The 17,977-nt window shown below is 47.5% G+C and overlaps 1 protein-coding gene across 4 annotated transcripts in view; it reads left to right on the top strand.

Moving 5' to 3' along the window:
- Window positions 1-17,977, top strand: part of cfap54 (cilia and flagella associated 54) — an 859,633-nt gene that overhangs the window by 278,731 nt on the left and 562,925 nt on the right. For all 4 annotated transcript variants that reach the window (XM_086009903.1, XM_086009902.1, XM_086009901.1 and 1 more), the window contains one exon: window positions 228-365. In XM_086009903.1, coding sequence (XP_085866029.1) covers window positions 228-365 — 138 coding nt within the window. The remainder of the gene's footprint in view (window positions 1-227; window positions 366-17,977) is intronic.

Raw genomic sequence — 17,977 nt, forward strand, 5'->3', positions numbered from 1 at the left:
TGGCCTATGGCTTCAGCACCCAATAATCAGCACCTGATTTTGCAATTACATTATTGGCCCCTTAAATGCTCTGCTTTCATTCTTGGATTGAGATTTTTACCTTCACATACAATTTTTAATACATTTTGAGATAAACTAGCTATCCTTATCCTGCTCAACTGTTCAGTGGCAATCCTGATAGTCCAGCATTTAAAAGCTTTAAACTGTTTTTTGTTCTATATTAATAGATATTACGATGCTGGAAAGAGTATGATCTTGCTTTAGAAGTCATAATTATCGGAAAGGAAATTCTGCACGCTACACTTCAGGAAACTACTGTAGAACAGAAGGCATTGGAAGTCGAGGATGAAGTTGAATCACTACAAGTACTGGTTCTAAAAGCCCATTTGTCACAAATACCATAGCAATAATTGTGTCTTTTTAAATCAAGGGGCCAGATTTTGCTGAAAAAATAACGATGTGTGAACGAGGCACGTTGCTTTTAATGCGCAAATCCGCTAGTACTGAGGAAGAGATACCGTGTGAATTTTGAATCTCAAAAATTGAATCTTGCCCTTAACCTCCCCGTGAGTTTCATGAAGTTGTTGCATTTGCACATTAGTTGCCCATTAAACTTGCCACAGAAAGTTAAGTCAAGTAAGCATCAGTGTAAGTACCCTTTTAGTGACATGATAATTGTTAATGACTGCCAATCAATATCTCTTGCCCAGAAAGCAAACAATTATAAGCGAGGAGTCTCATTCCTTCAGGTTGTGAATTGTTTTAAGAGATTTAAAAAATGCCAAATTTAACATTTTTATTTTTTTTCCTTTCTGTCTCTTTTTTTTCTCTCTCTTAATCCAATCTTTCTTTCTTTCTCTTTCTTTGTTTTTCTGTATCTGATTTGACATTGAATTCACTCTAATTCACCCTATTTCTCAGCCCTTCCTCTGTTTATTTCTCAATCCTTTAATCTCATTGGTTAAGGAGATACACTATTTGTCCCATTGTTCACCAAGGTCCCAGATGTCCTGTTGCCCTCGCCTCGCCACTTCCAGCAACTTTGTGGGCAAAAATGTTTAATACCTAAATGTGTAATTGTAAGTCGAACTAATGGGGCACACGCTGCAAGATGTCCCACTCCAGCAAAATCTGGCCCAAGGACTTCACACTGAGTATCTGAGTTAATATGAAGTTTAGATCTGCAACAGTTTTTGATAAATAAGAGTGTAACATTTTTGATGAGAACATGTTAGAAGAATCACAAATTTTAGTATCTGTATGAAATGTCATCTTTCTCATGTGTTCAAGCTCCACATACAAAGTGGAGAAAGTCAAGTGATCTTCCCAAATAAAAACAGAAAATGCTGGAAATACTCAGCAGGCCAGGCAGCATCTGTGGAGAGAGAAACAGAGAAAACGGGGGTGATTTTCCCAGCTCCAAGGAGGTGGGTTTGGAGGCGGGACAGTTGGCAAAATGGCAAATACTGAGGGCAGGTTTGGAACCCGCCTCTAACCTGCCTCCGCGCAATTTTGCCAGAGGCAGGTTTGATGGGTGTGCTTCGGTCCCGCCTCCATCAGTCGGGAGAGGTAGTTAAGACCCTTAAATAGTAGTTAAGGGCCTCTATAATCCTATTTTGACAGGCCTTTGTTATTTTACCACATTTTCAGCATGTTGCACGACCCTCCTAAACCATGCCAGCTAATCCTGGTGGGTTGACGTGGGTGGCCTCCTCACAGCTGCAGCTCCACCATTAAAAAGGAGCTTTCATCAGGAAGCGGTTGCAGGTGGCAGAACTTTTGTTCCAAAGGTCTTTCAGCACTTTTAGCAGGCCTACTGAAGTCGGGGGTGCTGCAGCTTCTATCTCTCAACTGTGGGACCTCCTTGGAAGACCCTCTCCCCGCTTGGACTGAGCGCTTCCCCAATGGAGGTATCTGCCAGCAGCATGGGAACCATTTATTTCCTTTCACCATGGAGCTCAGACTCAGATGAGGAGCAGCCATGGCAGCAGCAGAACCAGGCAGCTCAGCAGCAGCAGCAGCAGGAGCCTCAACCTCCTGCTCACCCACCTGATGCTGCACAGGGCAGAAGGCGCCAGCACATGGAAGCACGTCGCCGCAGGAGATACCCCACTCTCAGGGTTTACAGACAGAGGATGAGCTACCTCAACATGACTGAGCAGCAGTGCCAAAGGAGGCTGAGACTTCCACGAGAGGTTGTCGGAGACATCTGAGCACTGCTGCACCAACACCTGGAGCCCAGAGGAGCGGGTGGACACCTCTTACCAGTGGCTGTCAAAGTCACCACCACACTCAACTTTTTTGCCTCAGGCTCCTTCCAGGGATAACAGCTTGGAGGTGGTGCAGCATCGACCAAAAACCAGTGGAATGAGCCAAGGCAGCAAGCAGCCCTTAAATGAAGCTGGATAAGTGACATCAGCAGAGGTGAGTTTCAGTCCCAAAACACTCATTGGCCCAGGGGAACCCACACCTCTGAAATCAACTGGCCAATTAGGGGAAAATCACAATTTTTTTCCACCTCAGCGGAGGCGGGTTTGGAACCCACCCAAACCGAAGCCCGCCTCCATTGGGAAAATCGTACCCAACGTTTCAGGCCAATGATCATTCGTCAGAACTGGAAAAAGTTAGAGATGTAACAGGCTTTAAGCAAGTACAGAGGCAGGACGAGGGGAGGAAAGAACAAAAGGTAAAGTCAGTGATAGGGCGGAAGGCAGGATAGATTAAATGACAAAAGGGATGATGGTGTGAGGCAAAAGTAGACAGTAATGGGATAAATAAAGAAACAAAAGATGGGTCTAAAGGAGGTGTAAATGGGAACAGCAGAATCATCAACAGCTGCCGTCCGAAAAAATGGGAGCAGAGGTTATGATCTGAAATTGTTGAACTTGATGTTGAGTCCAGAAGGCTGTAAAGTGCCTAATTGAAAGATGAGGTGTTGTTCCTCGAGCTTGCGTTGAGCTTCGTTGGAACAGTTTAAGAGGCCGAGGTCAGAATGGGAGTGGAGCAGAGAATTCAAATGACAGGCGAGGCATGATAATGTCGCATAACATACAGCAGAGTGGGGAAAGTGATCATCCGCCACCCTGCTGTATATTATGCCTCATTCTAGAACTTGTCCTTAATTCATTCTCTTCCAGCAATGGCATCAGATCTTTCTGTTGTCTCCCACACCAGAAAAATATTAGCCATGGTTCCTGCTCCTGATTATTGTCCAGTCACTCTTCCTCAAAATGCAGCTGTAGAGGCATTGGGTGAGGACAGGATCAGACTGTCCCAGAAGTTTGAGGATCCAGTTCAGCTGGATGTCCTGTTTGAGCCACTTGCCAGCACTGATTGCCCGAGTTCATAAATTAAGCATGGTCCCTGAGATGAGTTATCAGAGGACTAGCAGTGCTCTGGAACCCTACTGCAAAATGAATCCGCACAGTCAGGATGGGGGCAGGAGAGGTGACAGAAAGACAATTTTTTTAGGTTTCTTAGTTTTATTTGTAGTTTAGCCTGCAAAAGTAGAAGGCCTAGAAATTCAGTTGTTAGCGCCAGCCGCTAGCGCCTGAGGAGGAGGAGAAGTGGGGCGCTAAGCGGCTAGCGCCTCTCGCGAACTTCACTCAAGATTTAGCGGCGGTGCAAAACCGCAGCACCCGCTCAGCTGCGCGCGCAGATCCTGACATCATTTCATGGTACAACGCCCTTGGTGCGCCCCGAACTGGAACTTCAGTGGCGCTGCCCTTTTGTGCGCCTGGCGCCCCCAGTGACTGGTTGAGTGGAACGGTTCCCAGTCACTGTGGGGTGCGGGGGACGCTATTTAAAGGGGACTCCTCCTGCATTATAAGTGGCAGCCATTTTGTGGCAATCCTTTTGTGTGAGAGACTAAGGGAGAGAGCTTTCTGGTTTGACTGAGTGCTCGCACAGGTAATTGTGGCTTCAGGCCAGAGCTTTGCACTTGGATTTAACTTTCAGTGCCATAGCCTTGAGTCGCCACATATAATGGGGGCTGCAATGGGTGGAAACGTTGGCTTACTGCATTGCATTCAAAGGGCTCAGAGATGCCGTGAGAGAGTGCCAGTCATGGCCAGACGGAGAAGGGCCAACAGGCGTCGGCACAGGAGGCCTTACCCACCCAGGGTATACCACCAGCAGTTCTCATATCTGAACATGTCTGAGGAGCAGTGTGTTCAGAGGCTGCGATACAGAAGGGAGGTGGTCACTGAGATCTGCCACCTGCTTCGCACAGATCTGCAGCCACAGCTGAGGAGCAGGACGTCTCTGTCGGTGGCAGTGAAGGTGACGGTGGCTCTCAACTTCTATGCCACCGGCTCCTTCCAATCCGCTACTGGGGACATTGCCAACATCTCCCACTTCGCGGTACATTGCTGCATCCGCCAGGTGACCAATGCCCTTTTCAGAAGGAGACGTCAGTTCATCTCCTTCCCCATGACCCTGGACAAGCAGCAAGAGCGTGCAATGGGATTTGGAGGAATAGCGGGCTTCCCCATGGTCCAGGGCGCCATTGACTGCACGCATGTGGCTTTGCGGGCACCTCTACAGAATGCCGAGGATTACCGCAACCGGAAGGGCTACCATTCGCTCAACGTCCAGTTGGTGTGTGACCACAGGCAGCTCATACTAGCTGTCAATGCCCGCTTTCCAGGCAGCAGCCACGATGCCTTCATCCTACGCCAGACTTCTGTGGCAGACATTTTCGAAGCCCAGGCTCACCCACGAGAATGGCTTCTCGGGGACAAAGGCTATCCTTTGTGCACCTGGCTGATGACCCCACTCCGTGCGCCCAGCACCCCTGCTAAAGAGCGATACAATGACAGCCATCAAGCTACCAGGAACATCATTGAGCACACAATCGGCATGCTCAAGCAACGGTTCCGCTGTCTGGATCGTTCCGGAGGAGCCCTACAGTACTCGCCTGAGCGAGTCTCCCATTTCGTTGTAGTGTGCTGCATGCTGCACAACCTGGCTATCCTCAGGACTCAGCCGCTGCCAGCAGACATTGGAGGACCACCAAAGGAGGAGGAGGAGGAGGAGCACCAAGACGGGAGGGAGACACAAAGTGCAAGGGCCGTCCGTCGGCAGCTTATTGCAACTCGGTTCTGGACCCCCTCTCAGGGAATGGCTTGTGCCAATGAAAGAACATGAATGGAGCCGCTCCGCAAGCCCTCAGCCGGTCAAGGCAACAAATAGTTCAAAGTGCAAACATGGACAATGTGATTAAAGAAAATTTTTTACTGTGCAAATTCTGTGCCCTTCCCGCATGACAAACTAATTCAGATAAACCCCCCAAAAAACAGTCAGAGACATAACTGGCTCTCAAAACCTTCAGAAAACGAAAAAAACAGTTAAACAAAAATGACTATGATCATCGGCCTTCATGTAAAAAACAAAGACAACAGTCTCGGCCTTCATAAAAAACAAACACAACAGTCTCGGCCTTCATATATAAAAAAAACATTTGGCCACATCTTCTACTTTTTCCCCTGCGAGGGTGATCCACCTCACTTCCGCGAATGGCCCCTTCCCGCCCTGCAGCTCCTCCTCAATGGGACCCCAGTGGCTGCAGCAAGGCTGGGGGAATGCTGCTGAGGGTCAGATGGTGAGACGGCAGATGCCCTTGGGGGACGGCCTAGACCAGCTTTGGGCCTGGAGGGCCCAGCTGCTGACTGCTCCAACTCTGCTTGGGCGGCAGCAGTCTGTCCTACGGGTGGTGGCAGCTGCAGTGGAGGAGTGACAGTGTTGGCTGCAGGAATGCTGCCAACCTGACAGAGCACAGGCACTCCCTGGTCGGCTGATACACTGGCACTCGCACGGACCAGCACTGCAGCATGCGCAGCAATCTGCTGAAGCACAGACTGCTGGGCTGCTGTGGCGCGGCGAGGGCCCCGGCAAATCCTGGCCGATCCAGCGAGGGTGGCAGCAGTTAGTGCCCATGTGGCCCTGATCTGCGTCTGCATCAGACCAGCCAGTGAATGCACGGCACGACTGAGCACTTGGCTGGAAGCCGCCTGTGCTGCCGCGAAGTCCTGCAGACTCCTTGCCTGTGCTGCACTGAATTCTTGCAGACTCCTGGCCTGTGCTGCCTCGAATTCCTGCAGACTCCTGGCCTGTGCTGCCCCGAATTCCTGAGCACTCCTTGCCGCTGACTCTATGGAGTCAGGCATCCTTGCCACTGCAGCCATGAGCTCAGTGTGCCTGCGCTCAGCCTGGGCGTCCATTTCACCAAGGAGCCGCACCTCCTCTGCGCTCACCGTAGCAGGATTGGAGGCTGCACTCACCCTCTGGGGAGAAGGCCACCGAGCTTCCCCACCCCTCCCGCGTTGCTGCAGCCCGCTGGGCCCCGGAACTTCACTCTCCTCAGACCCTTCCCCCCTGCTCCCCTCCAGGGAAGACGTGTCCCCATCATGGCCATGGGCTGCCTCGGCTGAGGGTGGCACTGATGGGCCGGCTTCCTCTTCCTCCTCCTCGAAATCAGAATCACTGACAGTGGCAGCTTGAGGGCCCGCCTCCTCACCTGGTGATTCAGCATCTGAAAGCAGGGAGGCACAAGAGTTGCTTTAGAGTGAGGACAGGGCGGCAGCGAGGGAGGCATGAGTGCTGCTATGTACTGCATTGGTTCGATAGTGGCAAAGGATGCTGGGTTTTCTCTGGGTGCTCCGGTTTCCTCCCACAGTCCAAAGATGTGCGGGTTAGGTTGATTGACCATGATAAAAAAATTGGCCCTTAGTGTTAGGGGGGGATTAAATACGTGGGGTTATGGGGTTACGGGGATAGGGCTTGGGTGGGATGGCTGTCGGTGTAGGGACCGGGTGCTAGGGTTTGGATGATCAGCCATGATCTCGTTGAATGGCGGAGCAGGCTCGAAGGGCCGAATGGCCTACTCCTGCTCCTAGTTTCTATGTTTCTATGTTTCTATGTCACTACTTGTGCATTATCTTCCTCTATGTGGTGCTTCCCCTGTGGCTTCAGCAGATGTGGACGCCCCTTGCTCACTTTCCTGCTGCTCCTGTCTCGACACCTTTGGTGGGCGTCCTCTGGGGTTGCGAACCTGTGAGGGCACGGCAACAGTCTGCTGCTCCTGCGGCTGTGCAGGGGTTGAGATGCCGATCTCAGTTGGGTGGGGACTCTGATGGGGCTCTGACCGAGGGCTTTGCAGTGGCATGGTCATGTGAGCGCTTGGAGAGGAGCCCCCACTTCCTTGCTGTCTGCCACCAACATCCCTCTCCTGGGTCAGCCCCACTTCAGAGCTAGCAAGTGGCTTGACAGCATCTTGCTGCACTTCAGGGGGGCCATGAGGACCCATTTCTGTACTGGAAGTCCTACTCCCGAGGACTTGCAGGAATGTCTGGTTTGTATGCTCAATAGCTGACCATCGCTCCTCAAGAGATGTCAGTCTATTGTGAACAATGACCATGTCTTCACGACCCTGGCAACTAAGCTCCTCCATGGCCGTAGCCATCCTCTCCTCTACGGTAGCCATCCTTTCCACGGAGGTTGCCATCCTTTCCGTAGTGATGCGTTCATGCGCCAACGCCTCCACAAAGGCTCTGCTCATGTTAGCGATGGACTCCTCCATTCACTCCACACTCGCAGCGACCCTGGAGACAAAACCTGCCAGAGACTCCTGCACCTGTTCCTGGAGTTCCAGCACCGCTGTCCTTCTGGATGGACCGGGAGGCACAGGGTTGACATGCAGCGGAGCCGAGCTGGGAGCGTCCTGCACCCTCCGACGAAGACTCTCCACTGCTGTCCCTGTCTCCACCATCTGCTGATGCTCACTTGTGAGCTGTGATACACCAGGTGACAACTCTATTCTATGTCCCAGAGGTCCCACCGAGGTGTGAGTGTCTGCGCTGGTGATGTGTGCGCTTAATTCTGCTGACGCAGCGCCCTCAGATGTTGCAGCTTCCTCTGAGGAGTCTGGAAGCTCAGGCTCTTCCTCCTGGACAGTGGGGATGCGGGCTGTCGATGGTCCTGTGGGGGAGTAAAGGAAAGCGTTAGAGATGTGAGGTCAAGGTTACATGCACATTGAATAGTGCAGATGATCATAAGTCAATCTGTTAGAGCATCAGATTCATTATCAGTGACTCATGCAATGTCAATGAGAGAGATGTCAAACTATTCTGTCACCAGCTTGCTGTGATGCGCCTGCCTGTCCGTCCCCCACTTGGGAATCGTCCTCGATCCCGGCAATTTCCAGGGCCGCCTCCTCCGAGGTGGTGAGCTGGGTTACTGAGGGTGGCCCTCCTTCTGTAGTGTATGTGCCTTTTAGAGCCCCATGTGTACTGTAATGCCGGTAATGGCCACTCGGGCTATATAAGCCTGAGTATTGTGTTGTATCCGTTAGTTCCCCTCCAGACTTTGTTTAGTAAACACCTATCAAACCAACTCCTGTCTTCAGTGTCTCTATCAACACACAGACACAACAGTGGCGACGAAGTGGAAACGGACTTACCTACAATTTGGCAGCACCTCAAGGACATCGATTCCTCTGGCGTCCAGAAGAATCAAGAAGTGAAAGAAGCTGTTGTTTCACCAGCTTGGCAGGTACTGCGGTAATCCTTCCTGGGCGTCAGGCTGGGGCTCCAGCGGCTGGCTCTACAGCTGGGCCAAGCAGCGAAAGCGGAGGCAAGCAGTAACAGACGGGGAGGGAGCACTCGGGAGATGGCCGGCGCTGCAAGCAGGTCGGCGTTCAGACCTAGAGAGAGAGTCCGGCGGGAATGAGTCTCCAACTGTAAATAAATAAATAAATAAAAAAGAACGGAAACCGCGGGAAACAGCGTTGTCGGCGGGAAAGCGCGGGAAGCGCCATATCTTTTCTGCAGAAAAGAAAGAAAAGCGTGGGAAGCGCCATATCTTTTCTAAGATGCCTAATTCTGGCAATATTGATGCTTTTGATAACGAGATAGAGGATTGGACCACATATGTGGAAAGAGTGGAGGTATATTGCACCGCAAATGGAATAGAAGATGAAAAAAAAGCTTCAGTACTTCTAAATCTAATGGGCGCAAAGACATACAAGCTGTTACGAAACTTAATTGCTCCAGCCAAACCGATGGACAAGAATTTTAAGGAGATTGTTGATACCCTACACTGCCAATTCGAGGCAGGACTGGCAGATTCTCTACGAGACAAATTCGTCTGTGGTCTCCTAAGTGTAGGAACACAAAAAAGGCTATTTTCTGAGAAAGATTTAACACTGGACAAGGCTTTCAGTGCAAGAGGAGCTGCAGAGATACAGCAAAAGCTACAGGACTTCGGCACCCATGAAATGACACGGGGTTTCGAGAGATGTTATTGCTGCGGCAGATCCACCCATGACCAGAGGGACTGCTGGTTCAAGGACAAAGCATGCAGGCAATGCGGAAAGATGGGACACATTACACGTGTATGCCGATCTGGAAACAAAAAATCCACTAACAGGAAAAAAATCAATAAGGAAAAGCACAGAAAGGTACAAATGATGACGGACAGTAGCTCCGAAGACCAGAAGAGCGATAGCGACTCCGGGAACAAGAGACTAAGCTCTCTCAAATTACATAATGTAATTGCCAAAGAAGATTACCAGACCATTTGGGTTACCCTCACAATAGCAGGGTCCCCAGTTAAAATGGAGCTAGATACAGGATCAGCTCTGACCGTCATAAATCGACGGGATTACGAGCGGCTATTTCCGCATATACCTTTAAAAGACACATCCATTATCTTGAAAACATATACGGGGCAGAAAGTATACCCCAAAGGAAAAATAAGGGTGCCTGTTGTATACAACGGCAAGGAAATACAGAAGTTGTATTTATACGTTCTACAAGATGGTGGTCCACCGCTGTTGGGACGTGAATGGATCAGGAAAATACGTTTAGACTGGCACTCCATTCAGGCACTGACGGTGACCAGTAAGGAAAAAAATGATGATGACGTCATACCTGAACGATTAAAAGACATCTTGGCCAACGCCAAGGAAGTGTTTCAAGAGAAACTAGGAACCTTGAAAGGCATCACCGCCTCAATAAAAGTGGAAGATGCAGCAATTCCCAAGTTTTTTAAGGCAAGACCGGTGCCATACGCAATTCGTCCAGCAGTCGAGGCAGAGCTGGAGAATTTGGAAAAGGCAGGCGTATTATCTAAAATAGATTGGAGCGAGTGGGCAACACTCATCGTCCCAGTCATGAAGAAAGCATTGAAGAATGATAAATCTGAAGAACAGAGAAAAATTCGCATCTGTGGAGACTTCAAGGTGACTGTAAACCCGGTCCTTCACACGGTACAGTATCCTCTTCCGAGGATAGAAGATATTTTCGCCTCACTATCCGGAGGGAAACGTTTCACCAAAATTGACTTGGCACAGGCATATCTACAGATGGAGGTTGAAGAGGCCTCTAAAAAATATCTCACGATAAAGACACACAAAGGTCTGTACCAGTACAATCGACTGGTTTTCGGAGTAGCATCCGCTCCAGCTATCTGGCAAAGAGCTATGGAGCAAGTCCTCCAAGGGATTCCGGGGACTCAATGCTACCTAGACGACATCCTTGTAACAGGAGAAAATGACAACGAGCACCTTGCCAATTTGGAGCAGGTGCTCACTAGGCTGAGAGAACGGGGCCTACGAGCAAATCGCCCCAAGTGCGAATTTTTCCAAAATCAAATATCATATTGTGGCCACATAATTAATAAGGAAGGGTTGCATAAGTCACCTGAAAAAATTGAAGCGGTCACCTGAAAATGTTTCACAATTAAGGTCGTTCCTGGGATTAATAAATTACTATCATAAATTTTTACCGAACTTATCAACTCTTCTACACCCTCTTAATGAACTGCTACAAACAGGAGTAATTTGGAAATGGAGCGAAGACTGTAAACGTGCCTTCCATAAATGCAAAGACTTAATCACGTCCAAAGAAGTTTTGGCTCATTACAACCCATCACTGCCAATCAGACTGGCGTGCGATGCATCCCCTTACGGCATAGGAGCAGTATTATCGTATAAATTCCCTGATGGCTCGGAACGGCCGATAGCTTTTGCGTCACGCTCATTGAACTCAGCTGAGCGTAACTATGCCCAAATCGACAGGGAAGCACTCAGCCTGGTATGGGGAGTGAAGAAATTCAACCATTACCTACACGGACAAAAATTTACCTTGTTGACTGACCATCAACCCCTCATCTCCATATTCAACCTTAAAAAGGGTGTTCCCATTATGACAGCGCAAAGGCTACAGAGGTGGTCCCTTTTTCTAGGGGCACACCAATACAACATAGAATACAAAGGATCAAAACAGCATGGGAATGCTGACGGGTTATCGTGCCTACCGTTGCCAACGGTAGAAGAGGCACCTACAGTAGACCCAGTGGAGATGTTCCACTCAACCATAGTGGAATGTCTACCAGTAACAAATTCTGCCATTGAAAAGGAAACGAGAAATGACTCGACTCTCTCACGAGTGTTCGACTTAACGGTGAAGGGATGGCCAGCACATGGCGAACCACTGTTGCCAGCATTCTCGCAAAGAAGAGAACAGCTGTCAGTGTGCCGAGGAGCCTTGATGTGTGGATCCAGAGTGGTGATTCCACCCAAACTCCAGGATAAAGTGCTAAAGGAGCTTCACGAGGGGCATCTGGGTGGAGTGAAAATGAAGAACCTAGCCAGAGCGTTTGTATGGTGGCCAGGTATTGATGGAGACATCGAAGAAATGACCAAGAGCTGCCTAGGATGCCAGAAGGTCCAAAACGCTCCACCCCAAGCCCCTCTACATCCATGGGAGTGGCCCTCATCTCCCTGGCAAAGAGTACACATCGACTTTGCTGGTCCATTTATGGACTCAATGTTCTTAATCGCGGTTGATGCACACTCCAAGTGGCCGGAGGTAATAAAGATGTCCTCCACCACCACGGAAAAAACCATCACAGTATTAAGGACCATATTTGCCAGGAATGGGCTGCCGGAACAGATCTGTTCTGATAATGAACCGGAATTTGTGTCCGAAGAATTCAGGAAGTTCTTAAAAAACAATGGGGTTAAGCACTACACGTCCGCCCCATACCATCCCGCCACCAATGGATTGGCTGAAAGGTTTGTCCAGACCTTCAAGAAGGCCATAAATGTATTGATTTCTATGTGGGTTCAATGACGACACATTCATGAAAGAGATTGTCTTTTTATCTAAAGTATGTTCATCTAAGTTAACAGCATTACAGGAGACACCATGTTAGAGATCCATCTAAAACGAAACTACAACTAAACTCCACTGCTTGTCTCTCACATGCCCTCTGCTGGTCAGGCATAAATAATCAAACAGGCAAATACCATCACTATTTGCTGATATCATTACATCTCCCTTTCTTAAAACAAAAGTATTTTATTTTTATCTAACAACATGTTTTCTTTGTATTACTCTGCATTTTAACTGTAACACTTAATGAACTTACATTATCATTATCATGATCAAGGTTTTTTAACCTTGTTTTGTGTGTTCACATGAAATATGTAAATACACTAGAACTTGAAGAAAGAATAAGATAACATTACTTCCTTCTATAACAAGAGTCCTTAAACTTGCTCAATGAGTCTCTCAGGAGGCTTCACGTGTCTTGAGGATTTTCTGATTGATTGTCCTTGAATCTGAGTTGTTGCCTCAGATGATGTGTTCTCAGCTGTGTGATCATGTCCACGTAGGCGTTCACTTTTTCATCCATTTTGGTGTTTGCGGGCTCACTTGGGTCAACAGCTCTGGACAACGTGTCTGCTGTATACATCAGCTGGCCCGGTGTGTACGCAACATTCAGTGTATAGCGTTGCAGCCTGATCATCATTCTTTGTATTCTAAGCGAACAGCTATTTAGTGGCTTTTGGAACAATGCAATCAAGGGCTTATGGTCAGTCTCTACACTGATTGCTTGTCCTGACACAAACTGGTGAAATCTTTCACAGGCGTATGTGATGCTGAGCAGCTCCTTTTCTATTTGAGCATATCGCGTCTCCGCGTCTGTCATTGAGCGCGATGTATATGCAATAGGTTGCCAGTAGTCATATTTTTGCAGAAGAATGGCACCGAGCCCACTCTGTGATGCATCTGATGATATCTTGATGGGTTTCGCTGGGTCATTAAACCTCAGAACTGGTTCCTCTGTGAGCAGTTTCTTTAGATCGCTCCATGACTTCTCATGCTCATGATTCCATTCCCATTCTATGTTCTTTTCAGTTAGTCGTCTCAGTGGCGCCATCTTTTCTGAGAGGTTGGATACGAATTTACCCATGTAGTTGATCATTCCATTAAACCTCTGCACTTCCTTTTTGCATTGTGGCTTTGGCATATTCTCAATGGCGGACACCTTTCTGGGATCTGGTCTGATGCCCTCACTGCTAAGGATATCTCCCACGAATGTCAGTTCTGTCACCCCGAGCTGGCATTTCTCTCTATTCAGCTTCAGGTTTGTTTTCCTTGTTGCTTCCAGCACTTTTTTCAGTCTCTCGTCATGCTCAGTTCTCGTGGTTCCCCATACTATGATGTCATCCATTGATGTATCAACTCCCTCCAGGTGCTCATAGATCATATGGATAGTTTTGTGATACACTTCAGGAGCTGAGGCAATGCCAAATGGTAACCTTAGGAATCTGTATCTGCCAAATGGACTGTTGAACGTGCACAGTCTTGAACTTGCCTCGTCCAGTTTCATCTGCCAAAATCCTGATGATGCATCTAACTTGCTGAAATACTTTGCATTTGCAAACTGTGACATGATTTCCTCACGTGTAGGAAGCTTGAAGTGCTCTCTCTTTATTGCTCTGTTTAGATCTCTTGGATCCAGGCAAATTCTGAGCTTTCCATTCTTTTTGTCCACAACGACGAGGGAACTCACCCACTCAGTTGGCTCATCTATCTTCTGAATCACGTTCAGGCTTTCCATCCTGTCCAACTCTGCCTTCAGTTGCTTTTGAAGAGCAAATGGAACTTTTCTGCATGGATGTATGACCGTTGGCATACTTTTATCTACTCTGATCGTGTGTTCTCCTGGAAGGCAGCCTAGACCCTGAAATAGGTCATTGTACTCTTTCATGAGTTCATCATAGACTGTCTCTCCTTCGCTTTCCACAACGAGGACTCTCTTTACCAGGTTCAGTCTCTCACAGGCTATTAAACCTAGTATGGCCTGCACATCCTTTGGCACCACGATTAATGCTAGCGTGTGCTCTCTGTCCTTGTGTGTCACTTTAACAATGCATTTTCCTTTCACTGGTATATTAGTACCTGAGTATCCTGTCACTTTCACTTTTATTCCATGTATCTTTGGTCTGGGTCTAATTTTCTTAAAATCAGTCTCTGATATCACATTAACTTGTGCTCCAGTATCCAATTTAAATGGAATGTGTATGTCATTCACTTTTAGTGTCAACATCCAGTCTCTTTTTTCTTTTATGTTTTCAGACACAACATCCACATAGAACTCCTCTATCTCGCTTTCATCTACTGCATGGACCTTGCTTTGTTGCGCTTGGTTCTTGCAGCAACGGGCATAATGGTTGTTTTTGTTGCAACTATTGCATGTTTTACCATATGCTGGACACTTTTTTGGTGTATGCTGTGTACCGCATCGATTACATGACTTTCGATTGCCCCTTTCATTTTTGTTCGCTGGCCATGCCTCTTTTTTCACATTGGCGCTCTTTTTGTTAAACGGTTTGTGTTCGTTCTTTCTCGCTGCATCCACGTTGCAGCTACTGTCACTGAACAGCTCCTTTGCCTGCGACTTCACAGTTTCTGTAGCCCTACACAGTGCTATGGCTTTTCCCAGGTCTAGATTTTGCTCTCTTAGCAGTCTTTCCCTTAGACCATTATCTGGAATACCACACACCAGTCTGTCTTTTATCAGCGAGTCTGTCAGTCCCCCAAATTCACATGTTTTGCTTCGGTTTCTCAGTTCATCACATACTGATCAATAGTCTCTCCCGTTTTCTGTACACATGTGAAAAATCTGTGCCTCTCAAACGTCACGTTACGTTTAGGTATGCAGTAGGCCTCAAACTGTTCCATTATTTTATCCAGCTTCATTTTGTCTCCATCAGCAGCGAATGTGAAGTTATTATACACTTCCAGCGCTTCATCCCCCACGACATGTAAGAACACTGATGCTTTCATTTTATCACTTTTCTCGTCAGCTCCGATTGCCGCTAAATACAACTCCAAACGTTGTTTGAATCTCCTCCAATTTTCAGCCACATTACCTGTCAACTGAAGCTTCGCCGGTGGGTGTAATCCTACCATTTTTTCACTTCGTTAGCTATTCTCCAATGGCAAGTAACGATGTTCTCTTTTGGCTTGCTAATATGTGGAGAGCTGATTTAACTTCAGATTTTTCCTCTTCATCTCTTTCAATCACTTCTTCTGACACCATGTATTGGTTTGTATGTGGGTTCAATGACGACACATTCATGAAAGAGATTGTCTTTTTATCTAAAGTATGTTCATCTAAGTTAACAGCATTACAGGAGACACCATGTTAGAGATCCATCTAAAACGAAACTACAACTAAACTCCACTGCTTGTCTCTCACATGCCCTCTGCTGGTCAGGCATAAATAATCAAACAGGCAAATACCATCACTATTTGCTGATATCATTACAATAAAGGCCATGGGTAATGAAGACATAAAACTTCAGCACAAGGTGGATAACTTCTTGTTTGCGTACAGGAATGCAACACATATGGTTACACACCAAACTCCCACCATGATGTTCTTCAATAGAAGCCTAAGATGCCGGCTGGATTTGATCAAGCCCCAACATCAGAAGGGACGTGGAGAACCGGCAATTTCAAGGCATGAATGAAAGGCCAACTAGAACCTTCCAGATAGGTCAACAAGTTTTGGCCCGGGACTACCGTACCGAGAAATGGCAGCCTGGAACTATCTGCACATGACTAGGACCGCTGATGTATACCGTGGACATCGGAGAAAGCATAATAAGGCGCCATGCTGACCAAATCATAGAGTCATCCAAAAGGGACAACCTACACCACAACTCTATACGCCTAACGATGAAGTAGAGATACCTATATCTACCTCCGATCCGGTGATACTGGAACCCGATGAACCCGACACTGGCATTCAAGCCGAATCAGCCTTGCCAAAAGAACCTACTACACCGCCAGAAACTACTACACCACCGAGGCGTTATCCGGACCGAGTCAGGAAGCCTCCAGAGAGACTGACTTATAATTAATTAACTGCAGCAATGTATGGATTATTTTTCTTGTAACATGTAATTAATAATTACTTAAAATATTATGTACTGGTTAGCTAAAAGGGGAGGAATTGTAGTGTATGTGCCTTTAAGAGCCCCATGTGTACTGTAATGCCGGTAATGGCCACTCGGGCTATATAAGCCTGAGTATTGTGTTGTATCCGTTAGTTCCCCTCCAGACTTTGTTTCGTAAACACCTATCAAACCAACTCCTGTCTTCAGTGTCTCTATCAATACACAGACACAACACCTTCTGTCCTCGCTCTTTCCCTCTTATTGTGGGCTTTCTTTTCCTGCAATGAAGGACACAAGTGGAGTTTGAGTGAGAATGAAGGAGTGAGTGTAGAGATTCCATAGCATAGATGCTTAGAAGGAGACAAAGGGCCCTCCCTGTGTGTTGTAAGTTGTTGTCATTGCATCACAGTGATAGAGAGTGTGAGGGCTGCATGGTCGAATAGTTAAGTGAATGTGACCATAGAGAGAGAGGGAATGGGTAAGGGTGCAGGGCTGTAAGTGTCAAGTGGGATGTGGAGGAAGAGGTTGGCAAAGCAGAGTGCTGGTGAGGAGAGGCAATGGGGATCAGATTGAGGGTGATGGGAAAGTCATACTCACTTTTCCAGTGCGCAGAAGGTCATGAAACCTCTTCCTGCACTGCAGCCAGGTTCTGCGGAACATAGAGATGGCATTGACCTCCCTGGGCCATTTGCAGCCACACAGCTTTAGTTTGCCGTGGTGGTTTTTTTCTCCCCGAGGAAGGGAAGAGCACCTCCTTATTAGATCTTGCTCCCTCCACCAGAGCTTGGAGGGAGGGCTCGTCAAATTGAGGTGCACACTTTTGCTTGCTGGTGGACATGGTCGGTAAATGAAGTCTTTCATACAATGTCCAAAGCGTTTCCAGTCTCCAGATGAAGCAAGGCTGCTTGCAGGCCTTAAATCCAGCAGCACTGATGACGTCATCGGAGGTGACTTTCAGGATGGAAAGACTAATTGGGCCAGGGGTTCCCACATGCTGGAAATCAATTGCCCAATTAGGGGAAAATCGCTCTTTTTCCCCACATCACGCTGGAGTCGGGTTCAGGACTCTAAAAACACCTGACACGCCCCAGCCCACCCACACTGGATCTTCCGCTGAACTTGCATAAGATTGTAAATCCACCTCTTTACAATTACATTTAAAATCTGCTTAATTTTATATATTACCTATACACCTATCTTTTATTTGTACCAGTTACTGATACAAAAGTCTATAGATTTGTGACTATAGCCCCAATAACTTCCCAATTAATGCACTTTTTAGTGACGTTCTTGATCGTATTTGTAGATGGTGTCATATTACCTAATGATAATATTTAAATATTTCTTTGTCACTCATATAGAACTTTTATTACATTATTGTAGAGTAAAGATTCAACACCCACTTTGTTAGATTACACATCAAGTGTAATGTGTCCAGGGTCCTTTTAAGGATCCTGGCTTAAAACGCATCATGAATGGCGTCACCAGACCCACTCCATCTCATTGGGCCGGGTAACGCGCTGGGCGGGCTTAATAGGCCCCATTAAGGTAAGTTCATTTTCAGCAGCGGGGTCGGGAACCGCCACGGACACCGTCCGCACTGGACCCGATAGGTAGGCAAAGTTCCGGCCAATGCCTCTATTTATAAAGCCCAGGATCCCATAAGCTTTATTAACTGATTTGTTAACCTGTGCTGCCACCTTCAAAGATTTGTGCACA

The sequence above is a fragment of the Somniosus microcephalus genome, chromosome 17, assembly GCF_052327205.1.
Source record: "Somniosus microcephalus isolate GS21.2 chromosome 17, FLI_Smic_1.0, whole genome shotgun sequence".
Classification (NCBI taxonomy): domain Eukaryota; kingdom Metazoa; phylum Chordata; class Chondrichthyes; order Squaliformes; family Somniosidae; genus Somniosus; species Somniosus microcephalus.